This window comes from Borostomias antarcticus (assembly GCF_949987555.1).
Source record: "Borostomias antarcticus genome assembly, chromosome: 28".
Lineage (NCBI taxonomy): Eukaryota > Metazoa > Chordata > Actinopteri > Stomiiformes > Stomiidae > Borostomias > Borostomias antarcticus.
In genome coordinates this window covers 2,160,337-2,183,802 of record NC_140261.1, presented here as the reverse complement: position 1 = coordinate 2,183,802, position 23,466 = coordinate 2,160,337, and the positions used below count along the sequence as shown (strand labels likewise).

The 23,466-nt window shown below is 49.4% G+C and overlaps 2 protein-coding genes across 2 annotated transcripts; both read left to right on the top strand.

Moving 5' to 3' along the window:
• Positions 1 to 5,012: 5,012 nt before the first annotated feature.
• nexmifb (neurite extension and migration factor b) lies at positions 5,013 to 8,963 on the top strand (the record flags this gene model as incomplete). Its single annotated transcript, XM_084459400.1, has 1 exon — positions 5,013 to 8,963. The coding sequence occupies one exon, from the start codon at positions 5,013 to 5,015 to the stop codon at positions 8,961 to 8,963; it is 3,951 nt and encodes a 1,316-aa protein (XP_084315526.1).
• A 6,299-nt stretch (positions 8,964 to 15,262) lies between these two features.
• Positions 15,263 to 22,247, top strand: rlim (ring finger protein, LIM domain interacting). Its single transcript, XM_084459659.1, has 4 exons — positions 15,263 to 15,379; positions 16,654 to 16,885; positions 18,591 to 18,695; positions 18,949 to 22,247. Exons 2-4 carry the CDS (start codon positions 16,717 to 16,719, stop codon positions 20,790 to 20,792), a joined length of 2,118 nt encoding a protein of 705 aa, XP_084315785.1. The 5' UTR covers positions 15,263 to 15,379; positions 16,654 to 16,716; the 3' UTR covers positions 20,793 to 22,247.
• The last annotated feature ends 1,219 nt before the right edge of the window (positions 22,248 to 23,466 follow it).

The window sequence follows — 23,466 nt, the reverse complement described above, 5'->3', positions numbered from 1 at the left end:
TCTCTCTTCTCTCTCTCTGTTCTCTCTCTCTGCTCTCTCTCTCTACCCTCTCCCTGCGCTCTCTCTGCTCTCTCTCTCTGCTCTCTCTCTCTGTTCTCTCTCTCTCTCTCTCTCTCTCCCTCTCTCTCTCTCTCTCTCTGCTCTCTCTCTGCTCTCCCTCTGCTCTCTCTCTGCTCTCTCTCTGCTCTCTCTCTCTACCCTCTCTCTGCTCTCTCTCTGCTCTCTCTCTGCTCTCTCTCTCTACCCTCTCTCTGCTCTCTCCCTCTCTCTCTGTCTCTACCTCACCTGTCCAACAGGGACCGTTCTGTCCTCTGCTGGAAGCCAGGACCTGTGTTGTCCTTTCTCTACGGCTGGACTGTAGTCATTCTTTTTTCACCAATCATAATGTCTCTCTGCTTCCTGCCATTCTGTTTCTTCTTTCATCTCTCCAGGCCGTCGTGTGCTGTCCATGGTCCTGAAAGTTCATTTGTCTGAATTTTGGAAATAGTCGGACTAGTCTATTAGCAACGAAACAGCCTAAATTAAGCACAATTTAATCTATAAGGTTAAAACTTTTTTTTTTTTTTTTTTTTTTTACAGTAGATCCGACAGGTCTAGTTCAATTTTGTTTGAGTATTTTGAATATCTATTTTTATTTCAATCGGCCGCACACGCTTGTCAATGCGTGCAGCCAATGGCCTGGCGACTTGCGAAGTTGAATAAACACATTTCAAACATCAAAAACATCTTGTGTGATCTGAATTAAATAAATCACACTGTTGTGAATATGGATCAATGGTCATTGAATATGGGTATTTTATTTAATCGATTTTTTTTCTTCTTATAATTGCTCTTGAAAGGGGCCCCCGGATGGTTCAGGTTCTGTGTGTGATCAGTCAGTCTCAGGACCAGCTGACAGAAGGGACTCTTTTGGTAGTTCAGGTCCTGGGTTTGAAGTTCCTGAAATCTCAGTGTGTCTTGGGGGCTCAATTTGAGATGTAACCAGAATTTAAGAGCTATTTTTAAATATTAATAACCAGTGGTTAATAACAGCCTATGTCCGCCCTGCATGCATTGGTTGGTGTTTTTCTTTGGATGTTTAACCTCTCTTTCCCTTCCCTCTCTCTCTCTGCTCCCTCTCTCTCCTCTGCCCTCTCTCTCTGCTCTCTCTCCCTGCCCTCTCTCTCCCTGCCTTCTCTCTGCCCTCTCTCTCTGCTCTCTCTGCTCTCTCTCTGCTCTCTCTCTCTCTCTGCTCTCTCTCTGCCGCTCTCTCCCTGCTTTCTCTCTGCTCTCTCTCTCTCTCCCCTCTCTCTCCTCTCTCTCTCTGCCCTCTCTCTCTGCTCTCTCTCTGCTCTCTCTCTCTCTGCTCTCTCTCTGCCGCTCTCTCCCTGCTTTCTCTCTGCTCTCTCTCCCTGCCCTCTCTCTCTGCTCTCTCTCTCTGCTCTCTCTCTCTCTCTGCTCTCTCTCTCTCTCTGTCTCTCCAGGTGGGCCAGTATTAATGTGGTGAGGATGAGGAATGTTGCTGAGCGTCATTAATGGATGTGTTAACAGACCCCAGTCTCCCTGTGGCCGTGAGGACTCCTCATTCAGCAGAGGCAGATGCGGTGCTGCCCACAGGTACGAACTGAGTGCTCCTCATCCCAGTCCTGCATCCAATCTCATTTGCAAATAATCTCAAACACTTGGGGGGCACTTGATTTAGATCACAGCACAGCCCTCAGTTTAGAACTGAGCACTCTCCAGAGAACTGACAACCTGGTCTCACTCGGCCGACTTCAGAATTCGACGTTTGTCCATCGCCTCCAAACGTCATTTCTAGACGGCATCATACAGTTATAAACTTCATTTCTAGACGGCATCATACAACTCCAAACGTCATTTCTAGACGGCATCATACAAATTATGAAAATAACGTATATGCGTGGAGGCTGTACTGTACTGATATTTTGGATAGTTTTCTTTTAATCTTGATTTAATCCCGATTGGAACCTTTTTTTAAGGTGGACCGTATAATTCCAAACGGGTTCTGAGAAACGGGTTCTAACTTCAGCCTTGACTATTCTCCTGCGATTATGCACGCAGCATTATTCTTTTGGCGATTATTCTTTGATATAAATGCAGGTAGGCCTATATGTGAAGGCACGTACGGGGACACGTACGCTCGTGAAGACGTTTGTAAGTTGCTGCACTTTTTAAGACGTTTGTAAAAAAAACACAAACAAATGCGAGCTACGCTGCCGTCATGACGCAAACAGTGACGCCTGACGTTACGCCACGATCGTCTCTTCGTGAGAACGTCACGTCTACCTATCAAATACAATGAGAATTTCAACAAATACTGGCGTATGTTAGTCACGTGAGTTGACTTCTCAGTTAGCTTGGTGTGGTGAGATGTGGAACTTTTCCAACGCCATATGTGTGTGTGCGTGAATGTGTGTGTGTGTGTGTGTGTGTGTACCTGTCTAACTGACTGATCTGTGGATTCATACTGAACAGCTGAGGAGCTAATGGTCCAGCCGGAGACAGATGGCCTCCCGAAACTATACCGCCAAGACACACACACACACACACACACACACACACACTCTCTCTCTCTCTCTCTCTCTCTCACACACACACACACGCACGCGCACACACACACACACTCACACACACACACACACAGGCACATTTTTATCCATTATAAACCTTCAGCAAGCACATTTCTCAAAATGAGTTTAATGTTTCACAGCAATTTATAACAATCTGTGGGACATATTATGTGGCAGCTTGCTTCTTTTTTTTTGACATCCCGGAAGAAATATATTTAATTCCTTCTTTTCTGTTTTAATTGCATTAGTTTTTAGACTTTGCTGTTAATAGTCCAATGATTGAAGGAAATTAGATTTATTTTTTAGTTGGATGAAGCTTCATCTGAAGTCTGGAGATCGTTGTTAACTTCACACTAACTGCAATTTCTTACATTTCCAAAGCCAAATGTATTTCCCGAAATGGCCTTGACGCATGACAGAAACATAATAGATCGTCTGACATTACGTTTACCAGGCAGTAGCACATTCGGTAGCACAAATGACCCAAGCGTATTGGATCGTGAAGACAGAATGGCTGTCCTTCAAAGACGGCACTTAGGGAAGGTCGTCGTGTGACTGTGGGTGTTTGGTCAGAATAACGCGCTGATTGTTGTAGTGACTGACTGACTGTCCCTCTTCAATGGTGCAGCCTTGTAGAAAATGCTGCTACATCAGCTTCGAGAGTTGGACGTTAAAAGAAAGAGGGATGGGATAGAATGAGAGTCTGAGAGAGAGAGAGAGAGAGCGTGGGGGGGGGCGGTAGAATGAGAGTCTGAGAGAGAGAGAGAGAGAGAGAGAGAGAGGGGGGGTGGTAGAATGAGAGTTAGAAACAGAGGGAAAGAGAGAGAAAGATAGATAGCCTCAGAGAGAACAGCGAGAACAGCGAGAGAGAGAGAGACAGCAACGGGGAGTGAGAGAACAAGCTCAAACTCATTTCTCCTGAGGTTTCTTTAATTAAGTATGACAGTGGTGATGCTGTGTGCTGTTAGTGGGCGTTCTTCCTCTCTTCTCTGTGACTCTGCCCCCCCCCCCCCTCCCCCGCCCCCCCCCCCCCCCCCCCGCCTTTGACACCTGCTCTCAGAGAAGTTCATTACCCCCTTAAATCACTCTCTAAATCATCTCTGTGTTGAAACATGTCCTCTCTTCAACAGCACTGGGCAGCCATGTTGAGTAAGGTCCTGTACGGTCAACGGTTCCTCCTGGCCTCAGAGTCAGTCAGCCATGCTAAAATGGAGGGCGTTGCTATGAATCTTGGTAACTACCATGGTATATACTCAGCTTCCTATATTAGTTATTTTTTCCCCTGGTCTTAAATAGCGTGTTTGTCCTGTGTTGGCGGCAGCTTGTGAATGCGTGAGGCAGGTGTACAGTAGATGTTATTGCTGAGACTGTTTCTAGCGTATGGGGATGGCGTCCCATGTGTACATACCTGCCTCTGCGCCTCTCATCTCTACATGCAAAACAAACAGCTCGCTGCCTGCTGCTGCTATTCAGCTTCTGGGGCGGTTTGGATTGCTTCTCATCAAGACAGAGCTCTTCAGCTTATTAAAGGAGTAGTAAAGGGAATATGCATGTTTAGCCCTGTTTTAAGGTTACTTGTGATCATATACAATGGTTCAGATCAAAACGTTGACAAAACTAGCACTTTTGAGAAAGTCTGATAATTGCTCTACCACCGTTTTGGTCATACAATGGATGTGGGTGGGCAGCTTTAAAAATCATTCAAAAAACATGTTAAACTCTCAATTTCAAAGACAAGAAACACACAGTAAAGAGCAAGATAAGTATAGTCAAACACTAAAGCCCCGGACACAACAAGAACACTGCAACCAATGGGTTCAGATGGCCATCGACCAACCTGACACATAAACTACTGCACATTTTCAATAAATGTTATTAGTATTATTTGTAATAACGCCTATATTCTGCCCAGTGATGAGGGACAGTGTGCTCACATCTGGACCAAATGGTGCCCACAGAAATAGAAGCTAATTTAACCAGCTAACCGAGCTAGAAGCTGTTCACTGATCGGCTCACGAGTCAAAGACGACGACCTATGGAAGACGCTTGTCACCGTGTTGTCCAGCCGGGCGTCCCCGGGTTGCTGATGCTGTTTCTCTGCTCTTCCTCCCAGGCGTGTGTGAGCAGAGCAGCGGCCTGAGGCTGTGTGGACCTGTGGATGCTGCCCTCTCTCCATCCATCCCTCCGTCCTCTCCTCCTCTGCATGCCGAGAGCTCCCAGACGACCGACCAGACCCCCGGGGCAGCTCTCCCCCTGCCCCCCAGCCTCGAGCCCTCGCCCTGCCTTGCCCCAGCCCTCTGCCCCCTCGCCCATGAGGCCGCAGCCACCCACCACCTCCCCACCTCCCTCCTCAGCACAGCTGTGATCCCCTGGGCAGCACCTGGAGACCCCCACCGGGCGCCCCAGTCCCTGCCCCTGCCTCTTCCTCTCTCCCAAGTCGCCATGATGGAGCCGGGGTCCGTGTCGGCCCTGCCGGAGGAGTGCCTGCTCCAGCCCGGCCGCACCTGTCTGGGCTGCTTCATCGAGACGCGTGACGCCACGTCATCGGACCCCTCGAACCCGCCCGTCCACGACCCGGCCCAGGAGCCCGACGACAACCCGGAGCCCCACGGGCTGGGGGTGAGGCTGGGCGAGGTGGGGGGGCGCGAGGACTTCGGGGACGCCTGCCCCATCGCCGACATCAGCAGCATCAGCATCCAGTGCCTGAGCCACGTTGAGGGGGCGGAGGCCCACTACGGAGACCAGCTGCTCTCCGACCAGCTGCTTGGCTTCCCGCTGCCCAAAGCCCCCGGCGAGGAGGGCAAGGGGGGAGACGAGGGGGAGGAGCGGACCCCCGAGGACAGCGACGACCCAGAGGACGAGGCCTCGGCCAAGAACCTCTACGAGGGTCTGCTGCTGGACAAGGTGAGCAGCGAGGAGGTCCTGCTGGCGAACGCAGGGCAGGACTGGGGCTACTTTGAGTCCTTCATCAGCGAGAGCAAGATGGAGCTGCTGGACCTGTGCTCCAAGAACGAGCTGTCGGTCAACCTGTTCTCCGAGGAGGACGTCGACAACCTGTTCGACGACGAGGACGACGACTCCACGCTGAGCAGTGACGTGTGTTCGCTGAAGATCCGCTACGAGTCCTTCCAGGACAACATGAGGGAGAAGACCAACGTGCTGCAGGAGGAGACGCAGTTCAACTTCTTCCCCAGCGTCCTCGCCAGCTGTGCCAAAAAGGAGGAGGGAGGAGGAGGAGGTGGGGGCGGGGCGCTCAGGAGAGCGGGAGCAGCCGATGATCTCCAGCCTAAAGGAGAGGAGCTAGGCCTCGTGGTGGAGGAGGACGAGGAGGAGGAGGGGAAGCTGGGAGGGGACAGGAGCAGCGGGAGCCCCCTGGACGGCTCCCAGAGCTCCCCCATGGCCAGTCCCAAGATCAACTACCTGCTGGACTTCAGCAACACCGAGGACTCGGGCGAGTACAGCGACGACAGCTCCTGCACGGGCTCCTCCTCGGACACCCTGCAGGACCCCCGGCAGAGGAGGGGCCGCCGCCGCCCCTGCGGCCCCAACAACCCCCTCAACTACGGGCTGCGCTCCACCAGGAAGGTACGCTACAGCGACGACTACCTGTACGACGTGGACTCCATCGAGAGCGAGAGGAACGGGGAGAAGAAGGAGAAGGTTCCCGCGGGGCAGAGGGAGGAGGAGGACGTCGACTGGTGCCCCAAAAAGCGCCGGAAATCCTCCCGGAAGGAGCCGCCCGTGGTCATCAAGTACATCATCATCAACCGCTTCAAAGGCGAGAGGTACATGTCGGTGAAGCTGGGGAGGCTGGACCCGCCGGACGCCACGGTGAGGTTGAGCGCCGACGCGGTGAGCAGATACCAGGCGCTGGCTCCTCTCAAGGACTTCTGGGAGGAGAGGCGGAGAGAGAGAGAGGAGCAGCTCCGGCTAACGGTCAGAGATAAACACCTGAACGGACGACACCACCGCCTCTTCAGCTCTGCTCACCCCAAAAGGAAATACAAGATTGCGAACAGGCTTAGGGTGCAGAGAGTCCACGCTGTGGAGCGAACTGGCCCCGCCCCCGGGTCCCGCCTCCCGGGTCCGGCCCAAGGAGGCGGGGCTAGAGAGGATACGCAGGCGCCGGCGCCGGGAGGAGGAACGACGGCAGCTCCCGGCCTCCCAGGCGCATCACAGCTGAGCACGATCACGTACCCCTCCGCCACCGCCAAGAGCCGGTCGGCGGAGCGGGAGGAGAGGGAGGGGCGGAGGCTCGGCGGGGGGAGTGAGACCGTCAGGATCAGGAAGTTCAAAAGTGAAGCCAGGCTGAGGTGCAAGAAGATGAGAGAGGGAGGAGAGGGCGAGGGCGCCGGGGAGGGGGGGAGGAGCCTAACGGATGAGGTGGAAGCGTTCGCAGCGCCGCCGTTGGTTGAGGAGCCTGTTGGCGCCGGGGCGTCCGGAGAGACGGATGTGGCCTCCGCTGTCCTCGCCACGCACTTTTCCCACAATCTCACTGACACAGCCGGGGAGAAACTCCCCTATGTCTCCTCCACCTGCTCCCCTGACAAGCCCCCTCCCTCCTCCTCCTCCTCCTCCTCCTCGGAGGGAGTGGAGACGGGGGTCGCGGTCATCCCGGGGGGCTACCTCCAGACCCTGCTAGACGCTACAGACTCCTCAGCAGGAGCAGGCATCTCCTATTTCTCCCAGCAGCCCGCCAGGCAGCCCTACCCGCTAGGCCTTTGTCTGGAGGAGAAGCAGTTCTCCTCCTCCCTCCAGCTGGCCCAGAGCTGCGTCCTCTCCCCTCCCTCCGAGTCCGAGCTCCAGCAGTCGCCCCAGAATTGCCCCAGCTTCCCCGCCGTGTGGCACCCTCAGCTCTGCCCCGGTCACAGCCAGGGCTTCGCCCCCGACGCCCCCGACGGCCCCCTCCTCCCCGGAAGCTTCCCCGCCGGCCTGCCCGCGAGCGACGACCTCGTCGTGTCCGGCTACAGCGAGCTGGACCCAGAGCCGGAGAGGCTCCTCTATGATAAGAGTTACCTGTCTGAGCCTGACCGGCCGCCGCCCGGAGCCGACCTGCAGGCGTGCGAGGGGCCGCAGGGCGTCCAGTACCAGAGAGGCCCCCTCTGCTCGGACGGCGGCCGGCTGGTGCGCTACGACTCGGCGGGCTCGCTGTCGGCCGGCTCGTCGGGGAGCTACACCCTCAACCTCAAGTCGTGCGAGCGCCAGGGCGGCGAGGTGGAGGAGGAGGGCCGTGACGGCTTCCTGTCCCACTGCAGCCCCAAGGTGCTGGTCCAGCAGAGCGTGGACGCCCTCACCCCGCTCAGGGAATCCTCGGACCTGCTGGACATCTCCAACTTCACCCCCGACAAGTTTCGGCACTCCTCGCTGTCGGAACTCTCGCCCCCCGAGACGCCCAACCTGTCGCCCCAGGTGGGGGGTCGGGAGGGGAAGATGGGGGGTAAGCCTGGGGAGTTCCAGGACATGGCTGAGTTGGGGGGGGAGATGAAGTGGAGCTGTGAGGCGATGCAGGCGCAGCAGGAGCAGTCTGTCAGCGGGTACAGCGTAGAGGGAGGCCAGTACCAGCTGCACTCCTTCAGTGCTGAAGACGGGCTGGGTGTAGATAAGAAGGGGGTGGGTGATGCTGACTTTGACCATCAGCCAGGCGAGATGATGAGTGGATTAAAGACCATGAGGTCAAAGAGGAAAGGCAGTTCCAAGCAGACGGCAGGCGGGCAGGGCCCCAAGAAAGGCAGGGCCCCACGGGCCACCAAGGCAGAGAAGGTCAAGGTCCCCAGACAGAACTCACGCTCCACCAAAAAGATCAAGGCCATGCTGGAGGGTAAGGCGGCGAAGAGCCAGGCGGCCCTGGCTGACAGTAGCAGCACCGGGGACTGGTCCGGGGCGGGCTGGTCCGAGAGCCACGGCCTGGTGGGGGGGGTGGGGGACGACCAACGGGAGTTCGAGGAGCCGTCCAACATCCTGTCCAACATCGTCTCTGGCATGGCGGAGGTCCAGAGGTTCATGATGGCCTCCATTGAGCCTCTGTGGGACCCCGTGTCAGAGGCCTGCATTCCTCCCGAGGCCAACAGCCTCAATCTAAAGACCCTGAAGATCCTGGCGGGCACCGAGCCCGAGCTGAAGAAGAAAGGGGGCGCCGGGGCGGGGAGGGGTCGGAAGGGGGGGAAGAACCAGGCCAAGTTCAGCCCCTCCCACCCCATCTTCCCCCACCTGGCCCTGGGGTGCAACATGTTTGACAAACCCAACTTTATCAATCCCGGGCCAGCGCACAAAAAGCTGTACCGCCACAAGACGAGCGCCAAGTTCCCCCGGATCGACGCGCTGAAGGGGAAGCGAGCGGAGAGAGACCCTAGTAAGGACAGAGCACTGATGGCCTCTTTTGAGAAACTGAGGTAATATTTTGTTATCGGCTGCTGTTGCACCCCCCCCCTATTTCACCACCCACCTCTTTTTTCACTTTAACCCCCCCCCCCCCCCCAGCATACCTACCTACACTGATGCTATGACAGAGCTGCATGAAAACCACGCCCCCCCCACCTCCCCAACTACCCCCTTCTCCTTCCAGCCCCTCCCTGAAGAGGATATTACTATCTGCATGAGAAACTTCTTGTACTTTGCAAACTACCTATTGAGTGATTGTGTCGAGCTTGATTGAGATTTGAAAACTACCATGGCTGCATTTTTCTTGCTTTTGTTGTTTCTGCTTTGTTTTTTCTCTCTTCCTAGTTGTTTCAACTTTGTTTTTTGTCTGAAAAAATCCTTGAAAACAGTTTTGTCGCCTTTTGGGGGACTTTGTTTTTGTATTTTCTCAGTGAAACTTGCTGCCCTGAATTCTATATTTAATCCCATCCTCCCTAAAGATGTAGCTATACACAAATGCATTGAGTGACATACAAGCACCCCTCCCCCATCTGTTTTTGTATGCAGAATATGGATGTCCTGTTGTTGCTGTCCATCATACACTGCCTGGCTCATTTCGAGAGGGAAACCTACAGATCCCATAACCACCCTCTTCTGAGCCCATATAAGCCCAAGACATCTTAGAGATAAGATGGGACCATTTTGTATCAATGATAACATATCAAATTTTGTCTTAATTTTCTTATAAATGTTGGAATGACTTGTTTTTTTTATTTTCATCTCTTTTTTTCTCTTGGTATTTTAGAGGAACTAGTGTCCTAGAGTTACATTTCTACGCCTTGCAAATTCACAAATGCTCCACCCTCTGTCAGAGTATTTTTCTCAGTGTTGTTGTACAGGGACGCACTATTTGCAAAAAAAGAAAGAAAGAAAGATACTTATAAATCTTAAAAATCAATGTGCCAAAAGCAAAGATGCTATGTAAATGACCTCTTATATATGTGTGAATATTATTGGCTGTTCCTCCTTTTTTTAACTATTTGGTGATTGGCTGCTTGGGTTGGGAGCCTCGAGACAAAGACCTGCCACTCCAGGAAATCCTTATTTGGGACTCTTCTTCTTCTTCTTCTTCTTCTTCTTCTTCTTCTTCTTCTTTTTCTTCTTCTTCTTCTTCTTCTTCTTCAATGGTGGAAGGCACCTACAGCTGACAGTGGTACACCCCCATGCACTAAACCAAAACAGAAAGACTCAATTCTCCTCTCCCCCTACTTTGTTTGCCAAATTCAATTTACCTCAACGTCGCCCAGCTTTGAGAAGCAGAAGGAGAGGCAAAGTGGAGATATTCTGAAGGCAACAGTTGAGGAGAAAGTTGAAAAGAGAGATGTTCAAACATTGTCTGGACCAAGGAGGGCATCTCACAGATGTCTTAGGGTAAGCAAAGTCATTATTTGTCAGTGGTGGTTATGCTTTGTTGAACTGACTTGCCTGTTTGTGTCAAGGTGATCTGTTAGTAGCAGATGTATAGCAGACGCCAAGTCCACTCATCATGACATTACATTTACAAAATGTAGAAAGAATAAAATCTGGAATGAACTGACATGAAATTCTGTATACTTTTATCATAGCTGATGTCAGGCGAAAACATACAGTATGCATTTTACTTCACAACCATCATGAAATTTGTTGCAATGCTTTTGGTCATTCAAGATATTATTAGTAACACTGACTTTATGATAAGTCCTTTATAAGCATTTTTAAACCATTTGCAGGCATTTAAGTAACAATTAACAAATAGTTTGTAAACAGTTATTTCTGAATGAGGAGGAATTGTCAGTAAATTAGTGATTAGTATATACTCAGAGGCATCATATGATGTCGACAGCTGAGCCTTGTCTACAAGACATCTCCTAATTGGCTGACAGCTGAGCCTTGTCTATGAGAAATTCCCTGATTGGCTGACAGCTGAGCCTTGTCTATGAGACATTCCCTGATTGGCTGACAGCTGAGCCTTGTCTACGAGATGCTCCCTGATTGGCTGACAGCTCAGCCTTGTCTATGAGACATTCCCCGATTGGCTGACAGCTGAGCCTTGTCTACTAGATGCTCCCTGATTGGCTTCGATTTCAACCTAGTGGTCTGTGTATATTTATTTATTAATCAGTTACTGAAAATGTAAAATTTTTACATTTATTAGATTTTACATCTTATAATCATCTGTTTTATGAATGTCTTATAAAGGATATATCATAAACATGTTACCATAATATAATAATAACTTAATATATCATCACATAATGTTGCTCTATTGCAATGCTTCAAATCCTCCAGTTACATGCGTACATAGTACAATAGACTATGATAGGCGGCCCATTCACATGTATGCATTCCAAGGTATGTGTTCATGTGGAGGACTCATCCATGCTCTCAGGTCGTGTGTTAGGGTACTGTACCAGGCCATTCCCATTAACTACAGTCTATGGACTCATCTCCTCACTCACCTTTATGCCTCATTGCGTTGCAAAGAACATTCAGAGAAATCGTCACCAGGCTGTGGATGCAGGTGTGATCAGTTCAGAAGTATTAGAAGGCAGAAGAACGTGCGATTCAAAGAGCAGTGGTTCTGAATGGATCCTAGAACCACAATCAGTAAGATGGCCACGCTGTACCTGTCAGAGACGGGTCACCAAGCACAATGTCAACCATCTAATGTGATTCGATTGAAAGGGAAAGAAATCCTCCACAGATGTTGAGCGAATGGCCAGCGAAGGGGCAGCATTGGACGTTCACATGCAGCTGTACTATTGACCTGCACCGTTCACTTCTCCATTCACATTGGCATACTGTACTAGTAGCCTATGTGATGGATTTGTCAGCTCTCAAAGATATTTATACCCTGCATATTTATAGATTTGTAATTATGCTTGGTTGTCAGGAGTGATTTAACAGAGGTATACTAATTCAATTAAGTTATGAAACTAACTCAATTCAAATGTATGTTTATCTCTAATTGCTTGTTTGTGAAGGCGTATTTCTGAGCTTTGGTGATAATCATGAATGATGTGAACATACTGGGCAACCAGGATTATGTTTCATACCAGTACATCAGTCGTCAGCTTAACGTCAGGCTTTTATAAACAGACTAATAGATGCAAGTTATATCCAGTCTGTTTTTCTAAAGAGCTGTTTAAAGCGCAAAGCTAATTAGAACAGAGCATCTGCCACATACCGAAGGTCACTTTTAACATATGCCTTGCAAAATGAACGAAACCAGAGGTGAGGAACAGCTGATGTAAAGCAGGTGTGAGGAACAGCTGATGTAAAGCAGGTCCGAGGAACAGCTGATGTAAAGCAGGTGTCAGGAACAGCTGATGTAAACCAGTGCTGAGTTTCCCAGAGGCATCGTAGCACTACGTTCATCGTAAGCGATGGCGTTCATCGTAGCGCTACGATGCCTCTGGGAAACTCAGCCCAGGTGTGAGGTACAGCTGATCTAAATGATCAGTTGCTTGCATATGGCAGGAATCATAATCAATTTCTCTTCAATGTCTGTCTCTGTCTGTCTGTCTGTCTGTCTGTCTGTCTGTCTGTCTGTCTGTCTGTCTGTCTGTCTCTCTCTCTCTCTCTCTCTCTGCTACTTGTGTCTTCCTCTATCTCCCGGTCTCTCTGCCTCCCTCTCCTCCTCATCCCTCTCTGCTCTCTTCCTCTCTCCTGTATGTTTCTCCTCCAGTGTATCAGATGTAGGACCAGGACCATGTGCTGATGGGAACCCCACATGGCCCGTGAGGCTGTTAGCCTGCCTTCTCTCATTTCTGCCTACTGTCAAATTGAATGTACTTCTCTTGAGTTGAGGATTTTTTTTTCTGTCTTTTTTTTCTCTCTCTGAGTTTCTTCTAAATGTGTCACTGTTGAGCTGCCTGATCTTACTGGTGCTAAGAAAGAAAGATGACTATTGGTTTCGTTTTTTTTTTAGGTTTTCCCAGAAATGACAAAAAAGAAATGCAAACTAGACGATAGGAAACATGACCCTCTTTATGAATGTATATTAAATTGTTATGTTCTGTTCGATGTGTTCACTCCATAACTCTTTGACATTGATTGGGATCTTTTTGCTCTTTTCATTAAAAGAATATTGAGCTTTATATATACTGTCTAGAGTTGTTACCAGAGGGAATATTAATGAACTCTTGACACGACAAAATCGTGTATATTTTTTGTGTGCCAATTTGTAACACATTTTGTAAGTGTATATTTTTCTTAGAAAGTGCTGTGAAGTATTTGTGAGTGTGAGTAACCTTTTATGCGCCTCTGTAGGCAGTGGAAAGGATGTAAAATGAGAAGCTTCTGGTTTTAAAAACCAAAATATTAAAGTAAACGATGGAAAAATAGAAATATCTACATTTTGTTGGGAGTTTTGTAATGAGACCATGATCTTGTTGTGAGAGTGTTGTGTTACTGTGCAAAACACAAATAAGCAAAGAAAAAATTTAAATCTGGAGAAAAAAAAAAATCAAATTTGTGAACAATTTGCTGTTTTATAGATTTTCATGTAAATTATTTGAGTATTATTTTGTTTTTTGTTGTAACTGTTGCAAAGGTTTTAAATATTTGTGATCAAGCCTGTACGGTGATAATGTAATATTGGTAACTTGCTGAGTTTTGTAATAATGTTTATGGAGTAAATATACAAATTAAAATAAGATTTTGAATGCTGCTTTCTGAAGAGAGTTGGGCTGCGTTTGTTCACCCTCATATCCCTGAAACTAACCTCACTTGTTCTGTCTGGAACAAGAACCAGTGAAGCTTCAATCCTTGAGCCACTTCTCAGTATATTCATTATACTGTCTTCTTTGATCTTTCACCATGAGTGAACCCCCTTACTGCACATATACTCATCATCACCCTCATCATCATCACCCTCATCATCACCATCGTCATCATCATCCTCATGAGATTAACAAGTGGATATTTCAAAATTTGCCTATATTTGTAGTGTTTGGAAAAGCTTAATAATAAATAAATAAATAAATAATAATATATTTTTCCCAATTACTAGTTTACAGCTGTATGTTAACATACAGTTGATACAGTCTAGAATAGATGAGGTTTGTCTAGATCTAGAATAGATGAGGTTTTCCCTATGCAACATTGTGATGTTTGTAATTGCAGCAAACAGCAGAAACACTCTCCAGTTAAGGATTTTCCAAGTCTGCATGTTTTGAAGAGTCTAAATATGAAGCGTGGGCTCATGTTATTTTAATGTCCTATCTAATTAGCAGGCAGGGTCAGGCTTGGCAGAGTGATTGTTCATCCACAGCTCTGTGCAAACCTACTGGGGAGCACCCTGGAACACACTGGCATGCTTAATTGGAGTCAGAGATAGGGGTAATAACAAACAGGTCCTGTGATGCATCCCCATTCACATTGTCAGATGGAATTGTTTTAGTTTTAGTCACCCATAGCAGATAGGAGAGCAATTTATAAGCCACAGAAAGCGGTTCAACAATGAAATAGTTCGGGTAAGCTTTCCAGCTTGTCTTTGGTCATTATAAATTGGAACATGCTTGTTATATGGGTGAATATTTGAAGCTTGAAGGTGTTATGTAATGGGGTTCAACACCTGACTTGTCATATCTTTGCACTGATGATGGTAATCATAGTTCTGCACAAACAAGCAAGTGACCATTTTCATTAGTATTATTTTAAGGTGCAAACTGATTGTGTTGCATACATAGGCCTATCAATGAGATATCCATGATTTGAGCTAGCAAACTAATTACCCTTATATAAGAAACGTGCACTATAAATGATAATCTAGGTCCACAACAGAAACTCTTGTTGTATGGTTATTTAACTACCTTAATTACTTATTTCAATGGTTGACTGATGTCCCTTTGATGATCAAAAGTCAGTGGTTTTGTGTCGTTAATGTTCACAGCTCTGAAATAGAGGGGCTTTACTTTGCATATCCTTTCAGCATCCAACCGCTGCACGAAACTGGGTCTGTAGCTGAAATAGGCTCTGTGCACCAGCTCCACTACTTCCGGAAAGTCACTTGGCATCTTTATTTCCTGTCCTATATGATTGGATTAAGCGGCAGACCCAGCGCACACCTGATTAATCACTTAATCCAATCATATAGGACAGGAAATAAAAATGCCAAGTGACTTTCAGGAAGTAGTGGAGCTGGTGCACAGAGCCCTATAGGTAGTCACTCTGATTCATATCTATCCCATCTCTCACCGCATGGTGGCACCACAGGCAGAACCCCACCCACGAACCCAAGACACAACACACAAGAAGAAGAAAAAGAAAAACTCCCCCAGCTTCCGGAAGATCACCGACAAAGATGGAGAAAATGGCATCCTGAGACTGAGCCCAACTACTCCTGCGAATTTACTACAATTAATCGAGGATACTTCCACACAACGAATCATCACACACACACTAATAAGGTAGTGAAAACATCCATTCTTTTTATTTCTCTCTCCTGTGTTTGAATATGGAAAAAACGGTTGTTTGATGCTAACCAGTTAGCTAGCGGTCATCAATTGATGCTAGCTGATGCTAAGCTAACCTAGCTAGCTGCTAACTAACTGTGCTAGCTGATGCTAAGCTAACCTAGCTAGCTGCTAACTAACTGTGCTAGCTGTAGCTAAGCTAACCTAGCTAACTAACTAATGCTAGCTGACGTTAGCTAGCCATGTAGCTAGCTTCCTGTATACGTCTGCGTTAGCTAGCTTAGCATCAAGCTAAGTCAGGTCAGTTAATTAGAGAGCTAACGTTAGCATCCATGCTAGCTATGTCTGGCTAGACTTGTTTACCTGCTGCTAGTATCCAGAACCACGCAGCTGGGTCTCTACTCAACCTTCATGGTGAATCACAACCCAGTTTAGTCTTTTGTTTCACCAGAAATACACGTAAGCGTGCTAAAGTGAGTTGCGAAAAAGGTTAAGTGCTAGCTAGACAGTGCTAACTAAGCAATTAGCCAGCTATGCTAACTCCAGCTAGCTGTTTGTCTTCCTCCATCTTTTCCTAACCCAGCTCAGGGTGCTAGCCTGTTAGCATGCTAGCCTGTTAGCATGCTAGCTAGCCCCTCCATCTTTTCCTAACCCAGCTCAGGGTGCTAGCCTGTTAGCATGCTAGCTAGCCCCTCCATCTTTCCCTAACCCAGCTCAGGGTGCTAGCCTGTTAGCATGCTAGCTAGCCCCTCCATCTTTCCCTAACCCAGCTCAGGGTGCTAGCCTGTTAGCATGCTAGCTAGCCCCCAAAAAGCTTGAACGAATGATGCCATTTTGTTTTTTCTCTACTTGGTTCTGAGTGATCATCTCTTGGGTTTGAGTGTGAATCAGATGTAGTAGTCAGTCTGGGACGGGTGAGACACACAGAGTCAGGGTGAGGAAGAGGTAAAGACAGAAGTAAAGACATTTATCTTGATCATAATTGTGTTGGTTGTCTGGGTGCTATGCTAGTGAGCTAGCTGGGTAACTTAGCCTGTTAGCCTGGGTTAGCTGTGGTCTAGTTAATGGATAGTTAAGGTTAATAGAGTCTGATTTTATGACAATATTGTGATTTAAGTGTTTAAGTCACACCCTGGTTGACACATCACGTTAACTATAATCTGTGTGCATTCCCTCTATGTGTAAAGGTATTAAAGACTGGCTTTTCTGAGCTCTGCCTGTTACATTTGTGAGCTAAAGATGTTCACTTCTGTTTTCTCTCTGAGCAGTGGTAGCTGGATCCTGGTGGAGAACAAGGCCTTCATCCTCCCTCCCTCCCTTCCTCGACGTCAATGGAGGGCTCAGACAGCTCCGAGCAAGGTGGCAGTGACCAGTCCGAGTCGCAGCGGAGGAGACAGCTGGACCGGCTGGACAGGGAAGAGGCCTTCTACCAGTTTGTCAACAACCTGAGCGAGGAGGACTACCGACTGATGAGAGACAACAACCTGCTGGGCACCCCAGGTAAGCAGACCGCTGATCCAGACAGAGCTTCTTAACAGAGATGACAATGACATCTAGAACCTCATACGTTACATGTAGGCCCGTTAGATAGAAGACAGACATTAAAGGTTCTTTTTGGTGCCAGCACCAAAATTACAATTGCCATTTTAATTTATTACTGTAAAGCACTATACTAAAGAAGAGCTTACTTACTTACTTTTTCAAAATCCTCAGCAACTTAATCAGTTTTAGTAAGAAAAGTAAGTTATTTCACATGATGGATCAATCCTTGGCTGTTGAACTCAGTAGCTGAGCTTTGGGATGAAGATGTTCCTCCACGCTTTTCTCTTCTATTTTTTCCCCCTTTCCGTGTCGGGTTATTTGGTTGTAGTGTAGCCACATTGTTTTCTGTGCTCCAAAACACGGAAGTGTTGGAAAGACTACTGAAGACGCCACATCTGTGTGTCCCAGAACAGTGGGAGGGGAAATGAACGTTTGAAGTGTCGTTTAGCGGAGAACCCTGTCTTAGCGGAGAACCCTGTCTTAGCGGAGAACCCTGTCTGGAGGGGCCGTGAGTGGACAGGTCCTGGTTAGTAGGGCTGCACGATTATGACAAAAGATAATAATTGCGATTATTTGCTTCAAAATGGTAATTGCGATTAATATTTCAAAGTAATAGCTTTAGCTCTGCACAGTTTGCATATGACCTGCTGGGCTTGAGCGACATCATCTTTTTCGTAACCAATGGTAAATGGTAAATGGACTGCACTTATATAGCGCTTTTCTCACCCCTAAGGGACAAAGCGCTTTACAATGGCCTCTCGTTCACCCATTCACACACACATTCACACACCAATGGCCGAAGCTGCCATGCAAGGCGCCAACCTGCTCATTGGGAGCAATTTTGGGGTTAGGTGTCTTGCTCAAGGACACTTCGACATGTGGACAGTCGGAGCTGGGATTCGAACCACTGACCCTTCGATCACTGAACGACCCACTCTACCACTGAGCCACAGCCGCCCCACAAACCAAAATGCTCCCAAATCACGGACGTTGATCCCTTTCTTGCTACTAACTCACTGACCTCGTTTTCGCTCATTTTTTCACTACTCACGGCTGCAGGTACTCTTGTGACACTTGTCTTGACCTACTGCTATCCGTCTTCTCAGTGAAATTGCTGCACACAGCGCACTCAGCGGGAACGCATGTGATTGGTCAGACAGCATAAGCGCCTGTGATTCGTCCGTGTAGTCTTAGCACACTCAATTCAAAGCAAAATTATTAATCACATTAATTGCGGCCTTTTGCGATTAGTTAATCGGGGAGGTCCTAATCACGATTTCGATTAATTCACGATTAATTGTGCAGCCCGACTGGTTGGTCTGGTGGCTTTCAATACTATACTGCTGCTCTGTTCTAAGGAGACCCACAGCTGTATGGGCCAATACTGCACAGTAGACATATTCTTTGCATCAAATTTGCTTGTTTTTCCCCCCTGAAGGACCACATTGGAAAGTGCTTTCCCTATCTAATGTGTTTTGTCTTCATAGTGTAAGTCTAGCTGCCTGCTCCTCCTTATCGGGCGGTCCCTCCCTGTATGGGCTGGTCATGATGAGTGGGAGGGACCGACTGTCTGAGGAGTTTCTGCAGACGAACGGGAGGAAGAGAAGGCCTGCGTCCGCCACACACATCCTTTCCGTTTACTGACACGCCTTATCTTCCTCAGGTGAGATAACAGAAGAAGAGCTTTTGAGTCGGCTCCAGCAGATCAAAGATGGCCCAGAGCAGCCGGAGAACGCCAGCACCACGGAGAGCGCTGAGGGCACCGGCGGTGAGCTCACCCACGCTCTCTTTTAGCTCGACGTTTCATTTGCATTGTCATCATTCTTCCTATGCAGTTGAAAACAACTAACTCTTTTAGCCTATATCTAATCTACTGTTGATGATTTCACTTAAATGTTTGTTGGTTGACATTTAAAATGACTGCTGTACATTTTGAATACATCTTAATAATAGCACATCAGATAATAATAGCACAGAAAAGAATGATAGAATTGTTCTCACGGCCTCTCTCGTTTGATTAGAGCCGCCAGAAGCTCCCGAGGACCCGTCCGACGGCGACGCCCTGCTGGACTGGCTGAACACGGTCCGCAGAACCGGCAACACCACCAGAAGCGGTCACCGCGGCAACCAGTCATGGCGGGCGGTGAGCCGGACCAACCCGAACAGCGGCGACTTCCGCTTCAGCCTGGAGATCAACGTGAACCGCAGCCTGGCGGAGCAGCAGGCCAGGGCGCAGGCCGGGGGCGAGGCCCAGGAGGAGGCCTCCGAGGAGGCTGGCGTCGTGGTAGAGGCCGAGCCCATGGAGACGCCCATGGAGACTGGGGATGTGGTGGAGGAGCCCGTGGTGGAGCCCGTGGTGGAGGAGCTGACTGTGACGGTGGAGCCCGAGCCTGAGGTAGAGGAAGATACTGTGTTTGTGCCTGTGCCAGTGGTAGAGGAAGACCCAGAATTGGTACCAGAGGTAGTAGCAGCAGCAGCACCAGAGCCTCCCAGCCCGCCTGCCAGCCCAGTGGTCCAAGCCCCGGCCGCGCCTCCACCCCCACCTCCTGCCCAGGCCCCAGCCCCGCCTAGCCCTCCCCCGGGGGAGCCTCCTCGTCGAGGCCAGAGGAGGGCCCGCAGCCGCAGCCCAGAGCAACGGAGAACCAGGGCTCGCACCGCCAGGAGCCGCTCGCCCCTCACCCTGGAGCGTCTGGACGGACACCCCCACCCCCGGCACCCTCTCCACGCCCACAGCCCCGACCCCCTCCCAGCGGCCCCCCCAGCAGAGGGCAGCTCCAGGACTCGACAGCACGCGCCGACCAGGCAGAGCCCTGCAGAGGAGGAGCCCCAGCCCGTCAGGGCGGGGCCTAGGGCGGGGCCCGGACCGGGACCAGGAACCCCAGAGCCCGGCAGCACCGCGCCCCAGGAGGGGGAGGCCATGGCCGTGGAGGCCGGGGCGGGGGAGGCCGGTGCGGCGGGCAGGCGCCCCCCCACCATCATGCTGGACCTCCAGGTGCGGCGCGTGCGTCCGGGGGAGTACCGGCAGAGGGACAGCATCGCCAACCGCACCCGGTCTCGCTCCCAGAACTCCAACAACACCTTCCTGTACGAGAGCGAGCGCGGCGGCTTCCGGAGGACCTTCTCCCGGTCGGAGCGCGCCGGCGTCCGGACCTACGTCAGCACCATCCGCATCCCCATCCGGCGGATCTCGGACGCGGGCCTGGGCGAGGCCACCTCCATGGCGCTGCAGTCCATGATCCGGCAGATCATGACGGGCTTCGGGGAGCTGAGCTACTTCATGGACTCGGACTCGGATTCCTCGGATTCGAACCGCGGCGCCAACCAACCGGCGGACCTGGCCGAGGCCCTGGGGAACCCGGACGCTGCGGTGGCGGCGGCGGCGGCAGCGGCGGCCGCGGTGGTCGTGGAGCCGTCGGTGGTGGCGGGGGGTCTGGGGGGCCCTGAGGCCAGGACAGAGGACAGGGACGGGGAGGAGGGTCTGGCGTCAGGGGCCTCCGCCAGGGAGGGAGGGGGAGGCGGTCGTGCTCGGCCCCGGGCCCCTATCAGTCTGGAGGAGCCTAGCTCCCTCCCTTTCCTCCGCCTAGCCCACTTCTTCCTCCTCAACGACGACGACGAGGACCAGCCGCGGGGGCTGACCAAAGAGCAGATCGACAACCTGTCCACGCGCAACTTCGGCCAGAGCGACGCCCTGAAGACGTGCAGCGTGTGCATCACGGAGTACGCCGAGGGCAACAAGCTGAGGAAGCTGCCCTGCTCCCACGAGTACCACGTCCACTGCATCGACCGCTGGCTGTCGGAGAACTCCACCTGCCCCATCTGCCGCAGGGCCGTCCTGGCGTCCGCAAACCGAGAAAGCGTGGTGTAGCGGGAGCCAGCGGCGGGGGCTGCGTCCGTAACTGACCCCAGACCAGATCCCCCTACACACTCCTAGAGCTCTGGGGGGGAACTGGTTGAAGAAAGCAACATGGATGCAGCTCCAACTGTGTCGTTCTGACGAACCGGTTGGAACCGTCTCCATTTTGTTTGTCCCCTGTCCCCTCAGACCTCCACTAGTGCTTAGAGGGTGAGGTGTTCAGGTTGGTTCTGGGACGTAGCCGGAGTCAGGCAGGAGGCTAGAGCACTCATAGCTTACAGCAGCAGGCCTTACTCTTAGTATCTGGTACCTCACGCCGTGAGACGTGGTTTAGGTATCTCTTTCAATTGTTGATGTGGTATCTCCCCCCGCCCCCCCCCCTCACCCCCCCCCAACCCATCAGAGTGAGTTCTATCCTAGGCAGGGATGAGTTTGGTGGATGATGGACCCAGGGGTGCCCCTGTCAATACCACAGCACTCGACCTGTCTGAGGGAAAATGAAACATTGCAATGAACAATATTTTGGAGTGGCACAGACTGTCAAAACGTGTCAAAGCTTGCTGAATTGTTTTTAAGTTAAACAAGTAGAATGTTGTACAGGCTTTAGGGTAAACGTTTAAGTGCAACTAGAATTAAGTTTGGAATGCTGAAGTTTATTTTGTAATCATATTGCATCCTCATGACCATTGATTAATCAATAATGCATTAACAGCTGAGATGAAATGCAGTCACCCTGGTTGGCATCTGTCTCGGATCATGTTTGTATAGTCATCAGGCGTGGCGTCGGTCTCAACAGAGCTAAGTCTAGTATTCAATTGTTGCCCCTTACCAATAAATACATGAATTTGCACAACTTTACAAGTTGTGCCAATGACGAAGCACGTCAGAGGTGCAGTTTTGACCTTGATGTGGATGAGGACAGGTAGAAAGTGTAGACGCTTGCTCTATCAGGTGAGGGAAGCCTCTTATCAAATGTCAGTGCAATAAACACAAATGGGGAAAACTGAAAAAGAAATGCAAAAACCACAATATTATAAAACTTGTATATTATTATTTCTAAATATTGTGTAGACTGTTGAAAGATTAAATGAAGAGTTCCCTTTTTTGAAAATGTTATGCTTTTCTTTTTCTTTATTTTATTTTATAGTTCTGTACATTATTTGATAGCACTATTTCATGGTTCTGAATGAACACCGATGACGACGGGGAGCGAGGGAGAGCGTCTGTTGCTTCATGCCATGTCATCACTTCATCTATGGTTTCCTATGTTTGCCACGGTGGGATCTTCCCTTGTCAGCTAGGTTTGGACAGTTCAACATCCTGTTATTGTCGGGATGGCAGTTGTAAATGAAAATGCATTATTCAATGTTCGGCGGCGGCTCCCGCCCCGCCCGTGTTCCAGTGAGCTACTGCAGTCTGCTGGCTGGGTGTCATTCCCACTCTTAACCGCTTTTTCTCAATTAAACAGGTTATTCTACTACAAAATGCATTGTAGGCATGCATCATATAGCCTCACCGTGTGTTATTTTCATACATATAACAATTGACTGTTTTTTTTTTGTTTGTAATTGTGTATCAGTGGACACAGTTCTAGACCCGCCCTCTTTTAACAGGGCGTGTGGTTCCCTATGAGCACTCACTATTGAATATAATCTTCTTTTTTTTTTTAGCTGTTATGCCTATTTATTATGAATAAACACACAACGGAACTGTGTGTTTTCACTTCACAGTGGATTTGAGGGGTTTATCAGACACGGGTCGTCTCCAGACGTGTGAAGATGTGAAACAGTACAGCTTTAGCGTCCTCTGTGTTCTTAACCCAAGGGGAGGAATGGAGGTTCACCCTAGCAGAGATGAGGAAGGGTTTTCATCAGTGTTATACATTTAGACCACTGGGATATTGTGCGGTTCGTCATGGTGGGACTTGTTCACCATGGTCAGTACCTGTTCTCTTTAACAGGTCCTGCTATATGACCTGGCCTCAGAGACACAGACTTTTATTAAAATAAAGATGTGTGCATCATATCAACAGAGCTGTTCAATTCAAATACAAGAATGGGGTTAAATGATGTAAATACCGGGGTGTACATATGCAGAAGCATCAGTTGCAAGATGAACCCTCAGTCCGATTCTGCGTCAGAAACTGGTGCATACACACTGGCAAAATGAGAAATAGTCGACGTATTGCTTTTATACAACGGTTACTACATCCATTAGTGTAAAATAAACACGGCAATGTAAAATATTAAGATTTATTCAAAACAAAGCATCATTCCCTCAATTCCGCCGAGCAAAATAGTTCCCCTAACAAAAGGGTTGCCAAGCAGCAACAACTACAATGCATTGGATCAAATGGGAGGCGCATTAATACTGAAAATGGAATGATATGCGGTCCCAGGTGTGTGTTACAAAGTATTTTAACACGGCTTCCAGCCAATCAGAATCAAGAACCAGAACTGTTGTATAAAAATATTTTCATAATTCGGATTGTGATTGAAAATCAACTATGATCACCAGAATCAATACAGTTTGTCTCCCAAGTATTTGCCTTTTAAGGCATTCTACTAACTTTTGTGTCTATGAGAAATCCCATTCATTCTCTAGGCATTATGAACGCCACCACTAGGGGGCGATGAGGTTATTCTCCCTCCCTATACGGGCTGCATCAGGAAGAAACCAGGAAGTA

Bases quoted from the DNA above. Each gene is read 5' to 3' on its own strand.
- rlim (XM_084459659.1), top strand. From the start codon at position 16,717: ATGGAGGGCTCAGACAGCTCCGAGCAAGGTGGCAGTGACCAGTCCGAG. The intron at 16,886-18,590 runs GTAAGCAGACCG...TATCTTCCTCAG, and splicing joins CAACCTGCTGGGCACCCCAG to GTGAGATAACAGAAGAAGAG. The intron at 18,696-18,948 runs GTGAGCTCACCC...TCGTTTGATTAG, and splicing joins GAGCGCTGAGGGCACCGGCG to AGCCGCCAGAAGCTCCCGAG.